General features: G+C 34.3%; 2 protein-coding genes across 2 annotated transcripts; both read right to left on the bottom strand.

Moving 5' to 3' along the window:
* Positions 1-414: 414 nt before the first annotated feature.
* On the bottom strand, positions 415-5,125 carry LOC106416373 (phosphate transporter PHO1 homolog 5). Its single transcript, XM_048768554.1, has 9 exons — positions 4,361-5,125; positions 2,794-3,260; positions 2,551-2,680; positions 2,208-2,328; positions 1,847-2,105; positions 1,663-1,767; positions 1,373-1,567; positions 1,013-1,297; positions 415-937 (listed from the first exon to the last, which is right to left on the bottom strand). Exons 1-9 carry the CDS (start codon positions 4,983-4,985, stop codon positions 701-703), a joined length of 2,424 nt encoding a protein of 807 aa, XP_048624511.1. The 5' UTR covers positions 4,986-5,125; the 3' UTR covers positions 415-700.
* A 5,147-nt stretch (positions 5,126-10,272) lies between these two features.
* LOC106416374 (phosphate transporter PHO1 homolog 5-like) lies at positions 10,273-17,126 on the bottom strand. The gene is made up of 10 exons (XM_048768555.1): positions 16,235-17,126; positions 13,888-14,251; positions 13,668-13,788; positions 13,456-13,585; positions 12,614-12,734; positions 12,258-12,516; positions 12,079-12,183; positions 11,792-11,986; positions 11,439-11,723; positions 10,273-11,355 (listed from the first exon to the last, which is right to left on the bottom strand). The coding sequence occupies exons 1-10, from the start codon at positions 16,842-16,844 to the stop codon at positions 11,119-11,121; spliced, it is 2,427 nt and encodes an 808-aa protein (XP_048624512.1). The 5' UTR covers positions 16,845-17,126; the 3' UTR covers positions 10,273-11,118.
* Positions 17,127-19,415: the final 2,289 nt, after the last annotated feature.

Here is a 19,415-nt window from a genome sequence, read left to right on the forward strand (position 1 = left end):
TCGTAACGATCAACCAAAAGGGACTTTCCCTATAAAGATTTGGTCTCCTTCACAGAAGAACATCTTGTCCATGATCTCCATAGTCATGCATGGACAAGGTGAAGATAAAGAAGAGACGAAAAGTTTTATCTGTCGGCAACCACCTGATTCTTCAGCATATGTCTATAGCAACGAGAGGATTCTTGATTCAACGTATCAAACTGATCCATTTTCAGCTGAAGAACAAACAAAAGGACACTGTTTCAACTAAGCAACCTTGGCCTAAAAAGATACTCAAACTGTTTAAAGGTACTTATTTTCTCAATACCCATTAATGTTTCCTTCAGGGAAACCTTTTGAGTATTTTTCTTGATGCAATAATATTAGGGAGTGGTCAGTTTTTAGTTCTGTTTCTTGGTTTCTTTCATCTCTATATACATGAGAAACTTATGATATTAAAAAAATAAACTCAAAACGAGAAATACATAGTACATCATTGCTTAATGGATTTTCTGCCTCCCCTCAACTAGATAGTAACTCCTCGTCCTAGAACTAACCACAACGTTTAAAAAACAAAACTCACAAGCCACTGAGACTAACATCTCCTTCTTGATCTTTGATGGGTCAGCTTTTGTATACCCAGTCTTCTTTCTTACTCCATGTGAATGAATATAGTTGAATAATCTGACACTAGACAGTTTCAAGACAAGAGATCGAACAACTAGTTGTCTTTGTCGTCATCCTCATCGTAGTTGAACGGTAATGGAACCGTCTTGAATGCTCTGTACTTTCCCACATTGTTCAAATGCTCGTTCTCTAACCTGAAGAAGTTCCATATCCCACGGCGGATAATCTCAAGACTGGCTACAACAGCAACCATCGTCTGTTTATGCATAAAGGAGAAGTTGAAATCCAGCACGGTCTGCACCCACGCAAATCTAAGCAAGACGTTCAAGATCTGCACAGTTTTGTTTTTTTTTTAGAACTAGAAAAATCAGTTTTGATCTATTAAGATGAGGGCTTATAAGTGCACCATTGCGATGAAGTAAACTTTCTTTTGCGGGATAAGGAGTTTATCCCTGAGCCAACGGTTTTTAGAAGTCCTGTTGAGAAGACCCCAGTCCAAGACTAAGTCCCAGTAAGTACAGAAAATGGCAGCAATAGCTGAGAAGATCCCAGCTAACATTCTCCACACAAATTGATTATCCTTGTCCACACTATAAGCTGTCCTTAAGCAGACAGCCACTATTGTCAAGAAGTACTTTATGCCATTGTATCCTTGTTCTGCGTTTTTCTCTTCAAATAGACGTCTCAAGCACTGCATAGAGATCATGTTTTAAGCAAATGTTATAATATGAATGAAACAGACAGCTAGATTTTTTTCTGAAGGTACCTGAAGGAGACGGCAGACATAAGGGACGACAGCAACAATGAATAAGAAAGCATTGTAGGTGTCAGAGTCAGTGCAAGTGTTTTGTCTGAGTTTGTAATCTCCCCAACCGTAGTGACATATGTAAAACTGGACGCTTCTTAGAGCTTGCACCTGACTTGTTAACTGATCTCCCAACAAGAAATCAGGTAAAGTTACCTGCATGAGAATAAAGGCAAAAAAAAATATCAAGATTTAAGACGAGCCTTTTATTTTTATCATCATCAGTGAGATCCTTTTAGTTTCTGTTCTACCTTGTAGAGAGGAGCAGCAAGGCAATGAAAGAGGCATGTGAGGAAGAACAAGCGACTCGAGCGGTAGAAGATGTTGAATGGTAAGACTAGAACTATAAACATAACCTAGATCACAAAGTAAAACATGTTAGCAATAATGTCATATATTCACAAGCTGGTTGTTTAAAAAAATTTATGGACTTACAATGAGGAGGATAAGAGGAAGAAGTTCGGTTAATGCTTTGTAATCATTAGTTTCAGGATCAACCTCCATGTCAAGATTGGCAATGACACAAAGAAGGGCCAAAACACCAATGCTGAAGCCCACAAGTAGGACTTGTCTATAGCGAAGTTCTGTTCCTTGCTTGAACCCGAATATGAATGAATAGTTCACTCGATACCTCGTCCAGTAGTAAATGTTGGCAGCATACATGAGTATGTGCAGTACAATGAACCCAAACAAGCTGCAAGAACAACAAAGAAGGCAGAGTGTATCTAAACAAACAGTTTTCCACCTTAAAATGTTCGGTACAGATTAGTAGATATAGAGACTAAGTAGTGATTACCTGTAAAGAGGGAACATGGTGTTCATGTACTTTTTGTGGCCATCCTCCTGCAATATGTTCCGGGTGCGTATGATGGCGAAGAGAGCTACAACTAGAGAAAACATGCATCCACCCAAGAAACCTAAAAAACAGAAATCCAAAATTAGAACCTGACAAGCATAGGCTGAAGGAGACAACATAAAATTGGAAGTTTCTTAAATCTAGGTGTTCTCCAAAAGAGAAAAAAAAAAAATCATTTTGAGGTAGTATAAATACGGATTTAAGAGGTTATAATTTATTTATTCCACAATTAATATACAAACCATATAAAAATGTTTTGAGGTAGTATAAAATATGAGTATACCTGTGGAGAATGTAATACGATGTCTCTCTCTTTTAGCTTGAGGTCTCAAGATGTTCATTCCTTTTGTTCTATTAGCATTGGTGAAATGCTTTATGAACGTAGCTTCAACACGCTCCATTAGTCTAATAACCTGTGACGACAATAGAGGAGGAGCAAGAGAAGATCAGTTATTTACAAGATACATAATAAGAATGAATGATCTCAATCAAGTGTACTGAAAAGAAGACATTCTTCTTTCTTTACCTCATCAGAGCCACCAAGGTAAGAGTTATCAATCATTTTCATGTAAGACTTTGTAGCATTCCTCGAAGTGACCTTATCATACTTCTTCAATATCTTGGAAAACGCTAACACATTCAAGAAGCTGTAGCTTTTGAGTAGCCTAAGCTTCTGGTAGAACTCGACGAAGGCGCGTCTGAGCTTCTCCTCGACTCTTCTCAGGTTATCTCTGCTGAACTTGAGCTCCGGGTCCGAGGACTTTAGAACGTGTTTAATTGTGGAACGAGGTGTTTCTTTCGTATTGTTGATCTTGACACGGTCCAAAACCTCGATGGAAGATGGTCTTGCAGCGTTTAGCCTACTTATGTCCTCGTAAACGACTTTATCTTCTTCTTTCTCCACATCATCTTCATCTTCGTCTTCGTCGGATTTACCAGCTTTACTTGATCCTCCTTCCTGTATTGCTTCCAAAGCTTGTGCTCCAAGTTTCACTGCAACCAAAACCGGCATTTGAAATAAATCACATGAAATTTTGAGTGATTCGGTTTACAATGGTTCGATAAAACCGAATCAATCATTTATCAAACCGAAGAAATATATAACCAGAGAGAGAGAGAGAAAAAAATCATTTTAAATGTGGCCACTGTGTCACTGTCAGATAAATCCGGAAGCAATCATCAATTTAACAGCTGTCGCTAGTCGGTTCAACAAAAAGATGTCAATTTAGAAATTTAGTAGGGGTCACGGTTCTATAAACCCGAGAATCAAACCGGTGAGAATGCACAGTCACGGACTCAACTCACTAAGTTAGGTAATTCGACATAAATTCGAAATAATCAAGGCTCAATAATATTACTCGGTAGGCCTGCGACTTTTATCCGAGATCCAGATTGGATCCGAGATTCGATTCGAATCCCTTTCGAAAATCCGAATATCCAGAGGGGCCGAATCCGGATAGTAAAATGTTGGATCCGTCAAAACCGGATCCAGATATTTTAATTTTTTAATCCGGACCGGATCTTTAAGTTTTATTAATAACTATTTTAAAAATAGTAATATCTATATATTAAAATTAATTTTATTTAATATATTTTTATTTTTATAATAGTGTATATAAAGTTTATGTAAATTTTGTAATATTATACATAGAAATAATTAAAAACATTATATATATTTATTTTTAAATTATTTTTAATATTTTATATATATTAATATTATTTTTTATTTATTTTAAAGATCCAAATCCAGATACCCGCCGGATATTACAAATTTTAGAAGGATATCCGACACCCAGATCCAGATAAAGATAGTAAAATTATGAATCCGCCGGATAAAGATCCGGATACTTAAAAATTACCCGGATACCCCCATCTGTCGCAGGCCTCGGTACATAACAATTCTACATAGCCGAAATTTATAATCAATATAACCAGAAAAAAAAAAATCAATTTCAATCCATCCGGTGTTACGGTCCGTGAAAATCGGAATCAATTATCAAGCTATCACTTTCAATTTAGCGATTCCGTACAGTTACGGTTCGATAAAACCGATTAGAATGCACATCACCGACTCACTAAGTTAGGTTACTTACTGGATCTAGCACCGGCGGGAGTAGAAGCTGCGACGGCGGCGGCGGAAATAGAGACATTAGAAGCTAAACGAGTCATCTCCACCGTCCGCACCTCCCACGGCCAACCATCAGGATGCTCCACTTTCACCCTAAACGCGATCAGCGCATCCATCTGTTTGTTAAGCATCACAGCTTCTTTCATCACTTCTTCAACTTTCTCTTTATAAAACTTCTCCACTTTGTTGAACTCGTCGTCTAACCGCCGGAAAAACACCGTCTCGTACTCTCCTCCTTCCTCCGCCGCCATCAGAAACGTCGTCTCGTATCCGTGACTCGCCGAGTGGACCAGAATCGGCGCCGATTTTATTCCTTCCTCGATGTCGTCGTCCGAATCTGAAAATGGACCGATCTGTACACCACCGTGGCCGTGGGGATGTCTCTTTCTCCCCGACTTTGCCAGTAAACCGCTGAATGTTCGGTAAATAGTCAGCTTCCGGTGGAGATGATGGCCGTGACCCTGGGGAGGGTTGTTTTTGCGTTTGAATTTGACGATATCTTTTAGAAGAGATTTGAGATGATTGTAGTCCATGTAAGCTTCGTGCCACTCCGGCACCATCTGCGACGAAAATTCTTTCCCGAACTTCATTAGTTCCGGTTTCCTTTGTTGTTTCTGTGTCTGAAGAGTGGTTAAGAAAACAGGAGTACTTATAGGGATGTGTTAATCAGTGACAGGTCGCAGTATCTATGTTTCATTATGTATTGATTTAAATAAAAATGGCAATGTGTATCAATTTTTGATATGGTTGAAAGTTGTTGAAAGTGGAAACCCATTCACCAATGTTTTCAGAAAAAGTTAACCAAAGCGCGTGGGAACTGCCCCCACGGACATCAAACATATTTAGAAACGAATAGAATAGGCAAAGCTGATTATTTTAAAATAAAATTTCGATAGTAATCCGAATTATTCAAATAAAAAGATTGAGAAATTGGAGTTAGTAGCCTTTTTATAGCCACCTTTTTATTATTTTTTTAAAGTGCACATGAGGTTTATATAGTTGCTACTGTATTAAAAAACTAATTTAGATTTAATCTAATCGACCAAATTATAAAAAACGAATTAGTGCATTAAATTCGTCAGAGGGCCCATTAATAGAGTTCTCCATGAGGCGGACCAAAAAAAAGTGACATTAACGAGTCTTTTAATAGTAGAAGAAAAGAACGTCGCAGTTTGAGTTAATATGAGATGACATTAACTAGATCCACCATAATCATGGGCAAACAAACCGGAACCAAAAAAAACCAAACCGAATTACCCGAAACTGAATTCGGATTGAGAATCAAAAGGGTATTCGAGTATCCAAAAAAACAAGTTTCAATTTTCTGAAATAAGGTAAAATGTTGTCAAACCCAGTCAAACTCGGGTGGATAAGAAGAATGAGATCATCATAACCACCAAATCATATTATCTTTTAAGGACTCTCTTATATTATATAGATGTGGTATTTTTAGATTAAAATTAAATACTTACAAAACTAGCATTTTATTGATTCAAAATCTGGTTAGATTGACAAATATGTAAGTGTATAACCACTAGACCACTTAAACTAACATGTTAACTAATATATTTTGTATATATAATAAATTATATATTAAACGGGTACCTGAAACCGAACCAAAATCTCATTAGTATCTATTGGATATACAAATAATTTATTCGATATATCCAGAACCAAATGGTTCCTATCCAAAACCGAACAGAATATCCGCCATATAAAGTTCACTATCACATGGAACACTGGGATTGTGCTAGCTCTATTTTCTCTATACCTAAAGTAGTCTCCTAAGTCGAAGCAAGGTCTGGAATTTAGTTCATTACTAGATGATTTAACTCTTTATTTTGGCAATTCGTTTTCTTGTTATCTACTTTTCAAAAACAATATGGTCTCAGTTAGTCTTTATAGTCATTCAATTTTTTTCTTTCGTCCAAAAAAAAAACGTGTGGAAGTATTAGAAAATATGTGAGCTCTCGAAAACTTAAATAACATTTCAATGGAGTAATATAAACAGAAATAATTTCTAAAACTAAACGTATTTTTATTTAAAACCAACAGGAACTTCAGAAACTGAATTTTCTTTTTGGTATTCTTGCCAAGTTCTCCGAATGAATTCCTTTGAAAAAATCAAAATCTCAGAGAGTGAAAAAATTATAAAAACAAACTTATATTTTTTTTTAACACCACAAGCTTAGGGAGTTACTGAAGGCATAATTGATGTTCTTATCATGATAGTAAGAGAAAAAAACAGAAAAGAAAAAAAGACCAAAACTCTAATCTCTCTTCTCTCTGGCGGCTCGGACGCGCAGTCGCCGGAAATCAACAATTTTTCTTTTTTATTCTTCTCATATCTTTTGTTCTTCTTTGTTATCTTCTTGTATTATCTATCTGCGTTTTGTGGTCGTGGTGAGATTATTTTGATCATTTTTGGGTCAGATCTTACGAGCAGATCCGATGATTTTCGACGAATACTATTTCGGTGTGGCAGTGTGTGTTTGTCTACTCAGGTTTCTATATGGATTCTGACCAGAGTTTTTAAGATTTTCTGGCTCGTGGTGAAGTGACGGTTTTCCCGTTAAGTTCCAGATTCTTGTAGAATGACGGTTTTGGTGTTTTGTTGATTTACTTAACCTCCTCAACGTTTAGGTGGTAGGTTATTTTCTCTCTTTGTTAATAACTTAATAGCTACTGTTAGGCTATCATAGGTCAGAATTGGCGGGAATTATCTTATAGAAACCGATCCTTAAAATTTGAGTTCTTCGCAAACCGCTATCCCCTAGACTATATTTGCGAAGTAATTTTGCCACATGTCCTTTCTACAATCAATTTCACAAAACAAATATGACATGGCTACTGAAATTGATGACATGACTTCCGGAAAAATATGACATGGATAATTTCATTTAATGTTGATTTATATTTTTGGCAAACTTATTAGAATATGGTAATAATTCATATATTACATTTAATATTGATATTTCTTTTTGGTAAACTTTTTAAAAATATGGTAATAGATCATACATCATCTATAAAAAAAAATTCATATATAACACTTCAAATTTTGAAATACTATTATTTTGTATACTTATACAATTTGTATTACTAAAACTTTCAAAAATTTCTACAATTTCTTAAAAATTTAAATATCTAATCGTAAGATCATTAGTCTTATATATCTACAAATTTTATAAATATTGTTTCGGTTAAATATTTGATAATTATACAATTTTATATTATTCTTATTAGTTTTATACAAATTGATTTAATATATATCAAATCTATATTAAATATTAGTAAGAAAATAGTAAAATCTATAATATTTAATAAAATTTATTTTTAAATATAAATTAGATTTTAAAAAAATTACAGCACATGGTGCAGGAAAACACCTAGTTGTGGATAAAAGAAGAGCTTGTTTCAAGGATCTGAGCTTATGCTTTTACAGTTTGGCCTCTAATTTTGGATATTTCATATCGATGGCAAACATGCGACATTACCGTATCATCTTGATGGACTCTTTCGTTCATGCTCATTATTTTATTTTGTATCCATCGCATTACTTTCACTTGTAAAATAGAGTCGAAGCGGTAAGAGATCAGAGATCATAGCCCTCTGGCTCGTCATGTTCTCTTTGGCTGCAACAACTCCCCAGTGAGGAAGCTGATCAGTAAGGTTCACACCTTGAGAATTAGTACAAAAACCAGTTTGTTGGTTGGCACCATTTCATTTTTTGGTGGATTTTTTCTATATGCTCTTTTGAGCTTTTTATGTCACCTACTGATGATTTTTTTTAATTTATTTAATTTTTTTAAGAGATGGTTGTTTGAACTTTGCTTTCTTATGGCTTGTAACTAAACAGTGTTAAAAAATTGATGTTCTTGTCTATGAAAATAAACAATTAAGTGGAAATAAATCATGATTTAATAAACAAATAAATAATTAAGTGTAATAATATTAGTTTAATAACAAAATATATTTAATAATTTTTTAAGAGAGGGTCCAACTTAAAAATTACACATGAAAAAAGTTGAGACTTCTACTTTAATAATATAGACTAGAGCTTGATATGCGCATCCGCGCATGTGTTAGTGTTTTTATTTATGTTGATTTTTGTTTTCCATGTGAACATTATATATTTTTAGATGTGTGATCATTTTGTTATACAATTGTATCGCGGTATTAATTTTTACTTTTTTATAAAATTTTATTTGTTTTCCATTTTAAGTGTTCTATTTTTTAAAAAAAAAATTACATTGCAGATGTATCATATATTTTTCGTAATCTATTGATCATATTGAAATTGTTTAGTAAATAATAATATGGTATCAATTTTAACGATTTTATATAAACAAAATCTATATCTTGCAAGTGAATTTTATGTTTTTACAGAAATAAAGAAGAAATATTTATTTAACAATATGTAATATACTTTCTTGCATAGCACATTACTCTTAAAAGATAAATATAGATAATATCTAAAATGTAACATAGCACATTATACCTAAAAGGTATTGAATTAATATATAGTGTTAAATAATCCAGTATATCTTGGCTTCCACCGAGATGGGTCCAAAATTTGCGGTATTATCGGACGCTTCGGTCATCGGACGTTGGAGGAGCTCGGATGTTAAATTTTGCTTCCAATAGTTAGCGGGATTCAAATTCGGGTCCATATTGAGGTCGAAGCTCCCTCAAAATCGCTGGACCGTATTATTATATTATATTGTTGTCCACTAATCTAGTCACTACAATCATTTTCGCTGAAAAAAATATGACATGGCACTTAAAATAGATGACATGGTTTTAGAAAATAGTGACATGGTATCATATTAATTGTGAGATGTAAAATTTCCTTATAAAAATTTAAATATTTTTGTAGGGATTTTAAATATGGTAATAAAAATAACTCATATATCATCATTAATATCAATTTTCCATATAAATATTTATTTATGGTAAACTATTAAATATATTAATAATTCATATATCACAATTAAAATAATAATATATATGTATATATGTATCTCATATTAATAAAAATAAACTAAATAAAGTAACACTAATCCAAAAAAATATTGATAGTTAAATATTTAAACATTATTTAAATTTATCTGTTCATCTTCATCGTTTAAATTAACAAAAAAATATTTTAGTTTAACTAAAACAAACAAAGTCTCAAATTTATTAGAATTTATATTTATATGTAAATATATATATATATATATATATATATATATGTATATAATTAAAATTATATGGGAAGATATATATATTCATTTATTTATTTATTTATTTATATATATATATAAATAAATAATCATTAAACACAATAATATAATTAAAACTATTTTTATAAAATCTAATTTTATCTTTATTAAAATTTAAATAAAATAAAATTTAAATAGTTATATCAAATCAAAAGAAATAAGATTACAAAAATACGTTTATGATTTTTTATAACAATTGAAGTTAAAATATAAATTAATAATGTTGAAATATAAATCAAAATTTTCTTTTGGAATAAAAAATGTTATGTTAAAAATTACTATTTATGCGCATGGCGCAGCAAAATTCCTAGTATCATATTATATTTTTCAGTCCACCTTGCACCGATATCTTGGCTTATTTTATTGTACCTATACCATCTAATTAATTATATCATCAGTTTGATAAATACATAAGAAAGCGTGTACAGTCCACACTTAGCTTTATCATGCTCAGAAACTAGCTACTTGAATAATTTCTAACTTCGTTGAAGATCTCAAACTTCGATCTTAACGATAAATTATTCTAGTTTCACAAAAGTAAAATAGTACAATTATCTTGGTCTTGGTTTGACCTCGCCATATATTCTTCTGTGATTGAAGTTACCTACGTGGATCTCTATCTATTTGGACTTAGAAAGTCATAGTAAATATAACACGTTTTTTACTCTTTTTTGTGCACCTGCACCTACACGTTTCTTACTTCTACAGTTCTACCAATGAAAAAGGCACATTCATTTTTACCATAGATAAATCTTCAGGGTTTTAAGTATTCACAAATTACGATGTAGAAAGTACAAGGCCAATGAATATTATTGTCTTTCGAAAGTAAGGAAATGAATATAATGTCTTGTGTAATATCTGACAAGAACGATCCACTTCGTGAATTCACAAAAAAAGTTTTAACTTTAAAGTATAAACTCCATGTCTGCTTATGGCTCCGGAAAGGTAATATCTTTGCCGGCTTTGTGTATGTTTCTCCCGGTTTAATCTTATAAAATCTATCATATGAAAAAAAAAAAGAATAAACTCCATAACATATATCTGATTCTTGATACCCATGAATGTTGTTTTTTTTTGCTAAAGATGATACCCATGAATGTTTCCTTCAATCAAACTTTTTTTGTTCTATGATTTCTTGATGCAATAATATTTTGAGAGTAGTCACCTTTTAGTTCTACTTTAGGTGTCTTTCCTCTCTAGTCTCCATATACATGAGAAATGATATCAAAAACTGAGAAATACAGTGTACATTGCTTAACGGCCTAGAATCAAATAGTAAGTCCTAGTTCTAGAACTAACCACAAGTTTTATAAAAGCTCTTACATGCCCTGAGATTAACATCTCCTCCTTGATCTTGATGGCTCGGCTATTGTATAATCTGGTCTTCTTCTTACTCCATGTGGATGAATTCAGTTGAAGCATCTGACACTACACAATTTTAAGACAAGAGATCGAACAACTAGTTGTCTTTGTCGTCATCCTCATCGTAGTTGAACGGTAATGGAACCGTCTTGAATGCTCTGTACTTTCCCACATTGTTCAAATGCTCGTTCTCTAACCTGAAGAAGTTCCATATCCCACGGCGGATAATCTCAAGACTGGCTACAACAGCAACCATCGTCTGTTTATGCATAAAGGAGAAGTTGAAATCCAGCACGGTCTGCACCCACGCAAATCTAAGCAAGACGTTCAAGATCTGCACAGTTTTGTTTTTTTTTTTTTTAGAACTAGAAAATTCAGTTTTGATCTATCAAGATGAGGGCTTGTAAGTGCTCTCACCATTGCGATGAAGTAAACTTTCTTTTGCGGGATAAGGAGTTTATCCCTGAGCCAACGGTTTTTAGAAGTCCTGTTGAGAAGACCCCAGTCCAAGACTAAGTCCCAGTAAGTACAGAAAATGGCAGCAATAGCTGAGAAGATCCCGGCTAACATTCTCCACACGAATTGATTATCCTTGTCCACACTGTAAGCTGTCCTCAAGCAGACAGCCACTATCGTCAAGAAGTACTTGATCCCATTGTATCCTTGTTCTGCGTTTTTCTCTTCAAATAGACGTCTCAAGCACTGCACAAGTATTCAGCAAATGTTATAATATGAATGAAGCAGACAGCTAGATTTTTTTCTGAAGGTACCTGAAGGAGACGGCAGACATAAGGGACGACAGCAACAATGAATAAGAAAGCATTGTAGGTGTCTGAGTCAGTGCAAGTGTTTTGTCTGAGTTTGTAATCTCCCCAACCGTAGTGGCATATGTAAAACTGGACGCTTCTAAGAGCTTGCACCTGACTTGTTAACTGATCTCCCAGCAAGAAATCAGGTAATGTTACCTGCATGAGGACAAATGCAAAAAAAAAAAAAAAAAAGTAAAAAATACAATTATCAAATATTTTGTATCATTATTCAACAATTTATGTTCTACCTTGTAAAGAGGAGCAGCAAGGCAGTGAAAGAGGCATGTGAGGAAGAACAAGCGACTCGAGCGGTAGAAGATGTTGAATGGTAAGACTAGAACTATAAACAGACCCTAGATCCCAAAGTAAACCATGTTAGCAATAACGTCATATATTCAAAAGCCGGTGTTTGGATTTATGGACTTACAATGAGCAGAATAAGAGGAAGAAGTTCGGTTAATCCTTTGTAATCATTAGTTTCGGGGTCAACGTCCATGTCCAGATTGGCAATAACACAAAGAAGGGCTAAAACTCCGATGCTGAAGCCCACAAGTAGGACTTGTCTATACCGAAGTTCTGTTCCTTGCTTGAACCCGAATATGAATGAATAGTTCACTCGATACCTTGTCCAGTAGTAAATGTTGGCAGCATACATAAGTATGTGCAGCACAATGAAGCCAAACAAGCTGCAAGAACAAAAAAGGCAGAATGTATCTGAATAAACATTTTTCACCTTAAAATGGTCAGTACAGATTAGTAAGAATGGAACCAAATCAGGTTTACCTGTAAAGAGGGAACATGGTGTTCATGTACTGTTTTTGGCCTTCCTCCTGCAAAATGTTCCTGGTGCGTATGATGGCGAATAGAGCCACTACTAGAGAGAACATGCATCCTCCCAAGAAACCTGAAAACCGAAACCCAAAATTAGAAACTGACTAGCATAAGCTGAAGTAGACAACATAATGTTTTTTTATTCTGAAAATGACTTTCGACAATCTATTAGGATTAGGAAAACCCATTTTAATAGATAATATAGTTATCTTAGTTATCTTAAATAGAAAATTAATACTAGGATCCAACCCGCATTAATACGCTGGTAATATTTTCTCTTATGTTTGTTTGATCAAATCAAGACGAATGATTGCACGTTCTAATCTTATGTAAAATTCAGTTTCAGAAATCTAGTTGAAGAAAATCTCAGGTTGTTAATGCATTATGGTTTGACTAAATTAGATGATACAATGTAAATGTACCTTTAATCGTGTATAGTCAAAAAGTTTAATTACAACCGGTTTGTTTACATTTAATTTTATCAGTTTGTTTTCATTGTGATGTCTAACTGATTAGAGTAATAGCATTGTTATTATTATTTTTATGATATAAATCAATTCTAGTAGGACTAACTTAAATAACAATCTTTTATCAGTAGATAAAAATAGGATTTTAATTTAATAGATTAGATAAATAAATACAGATATAAGAGACTGCAATTTATTTATTCACCCCATCGATATATAAACCATAAAACGAGTATCTGACTCAATCAAGTTTCATTTTCAAGTTATCTGGCTTTCTTCAAGTTTGATTAGTTGAGTTTTTAAAACTGACAAGTATTATGTTTGTACCTGTGGAGAATGTAATACGATGTCTCTCTCTTTTAGCTTTGGGTCTCAAGATGTTCATTCCTTTTGTTCTGTTAGCATTGGTGAAATGCTTTATGAACATAGCTTCAACACGCTCCATTAGTCTAATAACCTGTGACAATGGTGGAAAGACCAGTTTTTTTATTTAAGGAGAGACATAACCAAGCAACATAACCGAAAAGAAGGCATTTTACCTCATCAGAGCCACCAAGGTAAGAGTTATCAACCATTTTCATGTAAGACTTTGTAGCATTCCTCTTACTTACTTTATCATACTTCTTCAATATCTTCGAAAATGCCAACACATTCAAAAAGCTGCATATGTCTCAATCAAATATCAAAACAATTAATCATAAAGTTCCCAAAAAAAAAAAGATTCCACAGAATCAAATCAGCCAAAATTCAAGAACTTACCTGTAGCTCTTTAGTAGCCGAAGCTTGTGGTAGAACTCGACAAAAGCGCGTCTGAGTTTCTCCTCGACTCTCTTCAGATTATATCGGCTAAACTTGAGCTCCGGATTCGAGGGCTTTAGAACGGATTTAATGGTGGACCGAGGTGTTTCTTTCGTATTGTTGATCTTGACACGGTCCAAAACCTCGATGGGAGATGGCCTTGCAGCACTTAATCTACTTGTGTCACTGGCCGCTGTGTCGTAAACGACTTTTTCTTCTTCCTTCTCCTTGTCGTCGTCGTCATCATGTTCGTCTTCGTCGGATTTCCCAGTGCTGCTCGATCCTCCTTCCTGTATTGCTTCCAGAGCTTGAGCGCCAAGTTTCACTACAACCAAAACCAGAATTTGAAATATATCAGATTTCAGTTATGTGACTCGGTACATAATAGTGTTTCGACATAACCGTAATTAAATCATTAATCAAACCGTAACAAACCAAAAGTATTCCAGTTTTGCCCTCTAGGTTCGGTAGAACAGGAATTAATTAGTAAATCAAACCGGTGAGAATAGTACTCACTACAATATAACCATACAAATATCAATTTAAATCTGGCGATTGAGTGTTATGGTCTGATAAAACTGGAATTAATCATTAACGTAACAGCTGAAAATAGTCGCTGCAACTAATTCCGTTTAGATATTCGGTACGGTTACAAACCGGTGAGGTAACCGGAATCAATCATTAATCTGAAACCGTTTAATACACACTAGGTAATAATCCGCGCATTGCGCGGAAAGTGATTATTAGTTTTGTTATTTTCAATAAAAACACATTAAATCTGTTTAATTTGGATATCGGCTCGGCTTTAAGTTATATTTTGGTTTTTAATCTCTTAAAATATAACTATTATTTTAAATTAATATTTATTTTGGTTTATTCGGTTAGAATGTTTGATTTTTTAGTTTTTTGGGTAAAAACCAAAAATTACTATTATTTGTTTATTTTCATGTTATGAATTTTTGATATTCGTCAAGTCGAACCAATGGTTTCATATCATAGTTTGTAAACGGATAATAGTTTAAGAAAAAGAAAAAAAAATTATTAAGACAGATCATTTCACTACAATTTGGTCAGTAATGAAATAAGCATTAAGAAAAAAATATTTCAATTTCCAAAAAAAAAAAAATTTCAGTTGTGGTAAATACTTAGTCACAAGGTGCTCACATCAAAGTGTACATGTTTATATAAAAGTATATAAAAATAGTTGACAAATATATAAAGATATCGTTAATTAATATTAAATGATATTTTTGTTCAAAATAATACATGAAAAATAAAATTAAAATTAATTAAAAATTAAAAAGGCCTTGACATTAGTGAATTTTTTTCATATAAAGAAAAATAAATTGTATCCGTAAATAGAGGTGGGCACATATCGAATATCTGGGTATTTGGAGAAATTCATGTCGATTCAATCTTTAGCCACATGGATAGTCGGTGACTCTGATATCCGAAATGATTTTGAATTTTAAAGAATGTCTGATTTGATTCGTAGATAAAATAAAATTTTAAAAATAATTGAAAATTTTAATAATAACATTTTATTACAAAAATAAAAATAAATATTATTTAACTTTTTAAATTTTAATACCTAATATAATAAATTTAATTCATAAAATATTGTAAAACTTATATAAACTATAATATATATAACATATATATATATAATTCTGTAACTTCCTATGGAAGGATCTAGCAGTCTTAGATCTGTTATATATATAACAGATCTAAGACTGCTAGATCCTTCCATAGGAAGTTACATTTTATTGGTTGTTCTATTCCGGTCTGGTTACCCAGTCAACCTCAAGCTTGAGTAATAGAATGGCCAATTGACGTAAAAAAAAACAGATCGAATTAGATATTTGTTCCTAATAATATTGGTATTTATGATTTGCTTTTTTTTATATTGTATTTTAGTATTTGATCTGCTTCGTAGAGTTATGGATATCCATGTTTTTTGTTCAAATCAAAACGGATAACGAATCAAATCAAAATTTATAAATATTTTGTCCAACTTTATCCGTAAACAATAAAAATAATATATATATATATATATAGTTTAGCTTTTGATTCTTTTTTTGTTTTGATTCGAACCGAAAAATTCAAAGTTTTATTGGAACCATGCATGTGAGTTTTATATTAAAAATACGAAATATATAGTGTGAACATATTTATGAATATAGTGTGAACACATTAACATATTTATTATCAAATCATTGTGAGGTTGCCATGTGTCTATTATAGCGTGAATGCATTTAATATATAAGGGATAGTCACTAGCATGCACTTTTGAGTTAGGTTTACTTACTGGATCTAGCTCCGGCGGGAGTAGAAGCTGCGACAGCCGCGGTGGAAATATCGACATCCGAAGCTAAACGGGTCATCTCCACCGTACGTTCCTTCCATGGCCAACCATCAGGATGCTCCACTTTCACGCGAAACGCGATTAGCGCATCCATCTGTTTGTTAAGCATCACAGCATCTTTCATCACTTCGTCAACTTTCTCCTTATAGAACTTCTCCACTTTGTTGAACTCGTCGTCTAACCGCCGGAAAAACACCGTCTCGTACTCTCCTCCTGCTTCCGCCGCCATCAGAAACGTTGTCTCGTATCCGTGACTCGCCGAATGGACTAGAATGGGCGCTGTTTTTAGTCCTTCCTCGATGTCGTCGTCCGAATCTGAAAAAGGACTGATCGGTGCACCACCGTGGGGATGTCTCCTTCTCCCCGATTTTGAGAGTAAACCGCTGAATGTTCGGTAAACTGTTGACTTCCGGCGGAGATGTTGGCCGTGAGGATTGTTTTTGCGTTTGAATTTGGTGATATCTTTTAAAAGAGATTTTAGATATTCGTAATCCATGTAAGCTTCGTGCCACTCCGGCACCATCTGCGATGAAAATTCTTTCCCGAACTTCATGTCTGGAATCTAACCTCTTTTTGGTTTCTTTGTTTGTTTGTTAGTTTGTTTGTGTCTGAAGAGTAGTGATGAGGACAGGGGGATCAGTGGATGTATCAAATAGTGCAGGTCGCAGAAAGTTACCAGAAGCAGTATCTGTCTGTGACATATTGATAGTATAAAATAAAAATGGCAATGTGCTTCAATTTTGGATAAAATAGAATTGTTTCTTTCACAATCTTTTTGAAAGTTGAAACCCATTTACCGATGTGTTCTGAAAAGGTATCCAAAGCGCGTGTTGACTGCCCCACGGACATCGAATATAGTTAGAAACCATAGAACAAACAAAACTGATTAATTAAATAATGTTATGAACAATGTGGATTGCCATTAACCAAGACAAGAAGAGATGGCTTCTCTGGCCACGACCAGGCCCAGCCACGACCAGGCCCAGCCACGACCGTGTCCAAGAGGAGAGAGAGTCGACGGCTGAGGAGAGAGAGTCGGCCTATCCTTTGGCCGACCTTAGATCTAGGAAGTTTCCATTTATCTGTTTTAGATCTTTTCCTATTTCATGTTGTATTAGGTTTTGGATAATTTCCTTTTTCCTATTCTTTGTAATCCATATATAAGGGAACACTTTGATTGAGTAATAATATACAGAGACACACGAAATATTCAGACAAAAACCCTTCGTTCACAACACGTTATCAGCACGATAGTCTCTGGACCCTGAGACAAAACCCTAACCTAAAATCCGTCACACATAAACCCTAAATCAGGCGGAACTTCAAATCGATCTATCTCTCCAACCCCGATGACCCAGAAGACGATCCACATATCAAATTGAAGCTCTGGACGAGACGAATCTACCTGCGAAAACCGTTCGTCAATCCAATCTCAGACGCGCCCACACTCGCAGAAACAACAGACGGCGCCGACTTAGTTCTTTGGAACCCTAATCCGAACCTACAAGTTTTCTAGCCAATTTCAAATCATGTTGAAAGATAAGTTTATCATACCTCAGTTATTTGATGATACCTTGTTTAGAATATGGTGTTCATGTAATCTAATACCCCTTTGTTTAATTGTTTCATGAGCTGAAGAGGAGTTAGTGCGAAGAACCCTAACTTGTTCCTGCTTGAGTTCTGGCTTACATACACCTGATCAGATCCAACCCTAAGGTGTTCCTGATCCCAGACGTCCTCAGCTTCCCGTTCAAAACAAGGCCAGCCCACGTTTCAAGTGAGACAGCTCACACCCGAGACGGCCCGCGATCGTCCTCAGCTCGCGCCTGCATCCGTTCCGCGACCCAAGTGGAGACAGCAAACGTCCGTCCACTTCAGCTTGGAGGTTCATCCGTTCCTGATCTCTCTCTTGGTGGTCCGGTTCAACCCTTCAAACAGAGGTATACCGTGATCTGAGAACCTAGAAAGAACAAACCCTAAAATCCTAATCCATGATTATGGACTCCCTTTGTTCTTGATGAAACCCTAAATTGATATAACCTAGAATTGATCATCTCATAAATCACTAAATTAAAATCGATTCCCTAGAACATGTTTGATTTTTTGATTGTTTCTGATTTGAATTAAAGAAACCTTAAATTTGGAATCGTAATCTTAGAAACCCTAAAACCCTAAAATCGGTTTTTGACTTCATCTGATCTATTGATCATTGAGGTTTCTAAATTAATTTATTGATTGATGATCTGAGACATTAGGATTGTTTGATAGATTGATTGATAGATCTAAATCTCTAAATTCGAAATCCTTAAGGCCTTGAAACCCTTAATCGGCTACTTGAAAGTTTTAAGATCCTAAATCTCGTTTTGATTTCCTAAAGGTTTTGAAATCTTAAATCTAATAAAAGTTTTAAAAGATTGAAAGTTTAAAAAAAAAATGGTTTTTGAATGAGAGTTAGGTTGCTAGATTGATTGATTCTAAAATCTAGTTGAAACATTACCAACCTTGAAATTGGTAAACTTGATATGTATTGTGTGGCATTGTGTTTTGTCATGAATCATATTGGACGACCGTAAGGTCTAATGCATTGCACACACACGGGGCCTTGTACCCTTGAAGCCTTTTGGCTTAGTGCATATCTATGTAGCCATGTGGCCAAGCATCCGGATGGTTATAGAAACCGGATTGCATAATGATCCAATCCTTAGGATTGTTGTATCACATAAATACCGTGAAGCTTAAGGCATCACAATGTATGACCGTATGGTCTAAAGAGACATCATATCTGAATGATCATGCGACCTTGTTTGTATATCTCATGAACCGATCTTTAAGATCGTTGTATCACAAGACATGGCCGTGTGACCTGACTCACACCATGATCGATTGTTTTCATAGATGCGTAAGACTTGTTTGTGGCCGAGCTTGTATTAATAACATGCGGCTACATGACCACATTGTGAACCTAAATTTTAAATGACAATGTGACTCAGATATCGAAAAGGGACTTGGTGATACAATCACCAAGGACAACAATGAGAATGAATTGGTACATATTCCATCATCTCATTGAAGGTCTAAAAGATCAGTACATCACTATGGAAAATCCACTAGACTTTGGGGATGC

This window comes from Brassica napus, chromosome C9 (genome assembly GCF_020379485.1).
Source record: "Brassica napus cultivar Da-Ae chromosome C9, Da-Ae, whole genome shotgun sequence".
In the NCBI taxonomy this organism is placed as follows: Eukaryota; Viridiplantae; Streptophyta; class Magnoliopsida; order Brassicales; family Brassicaceae; genus Brassica; species Brassica napus.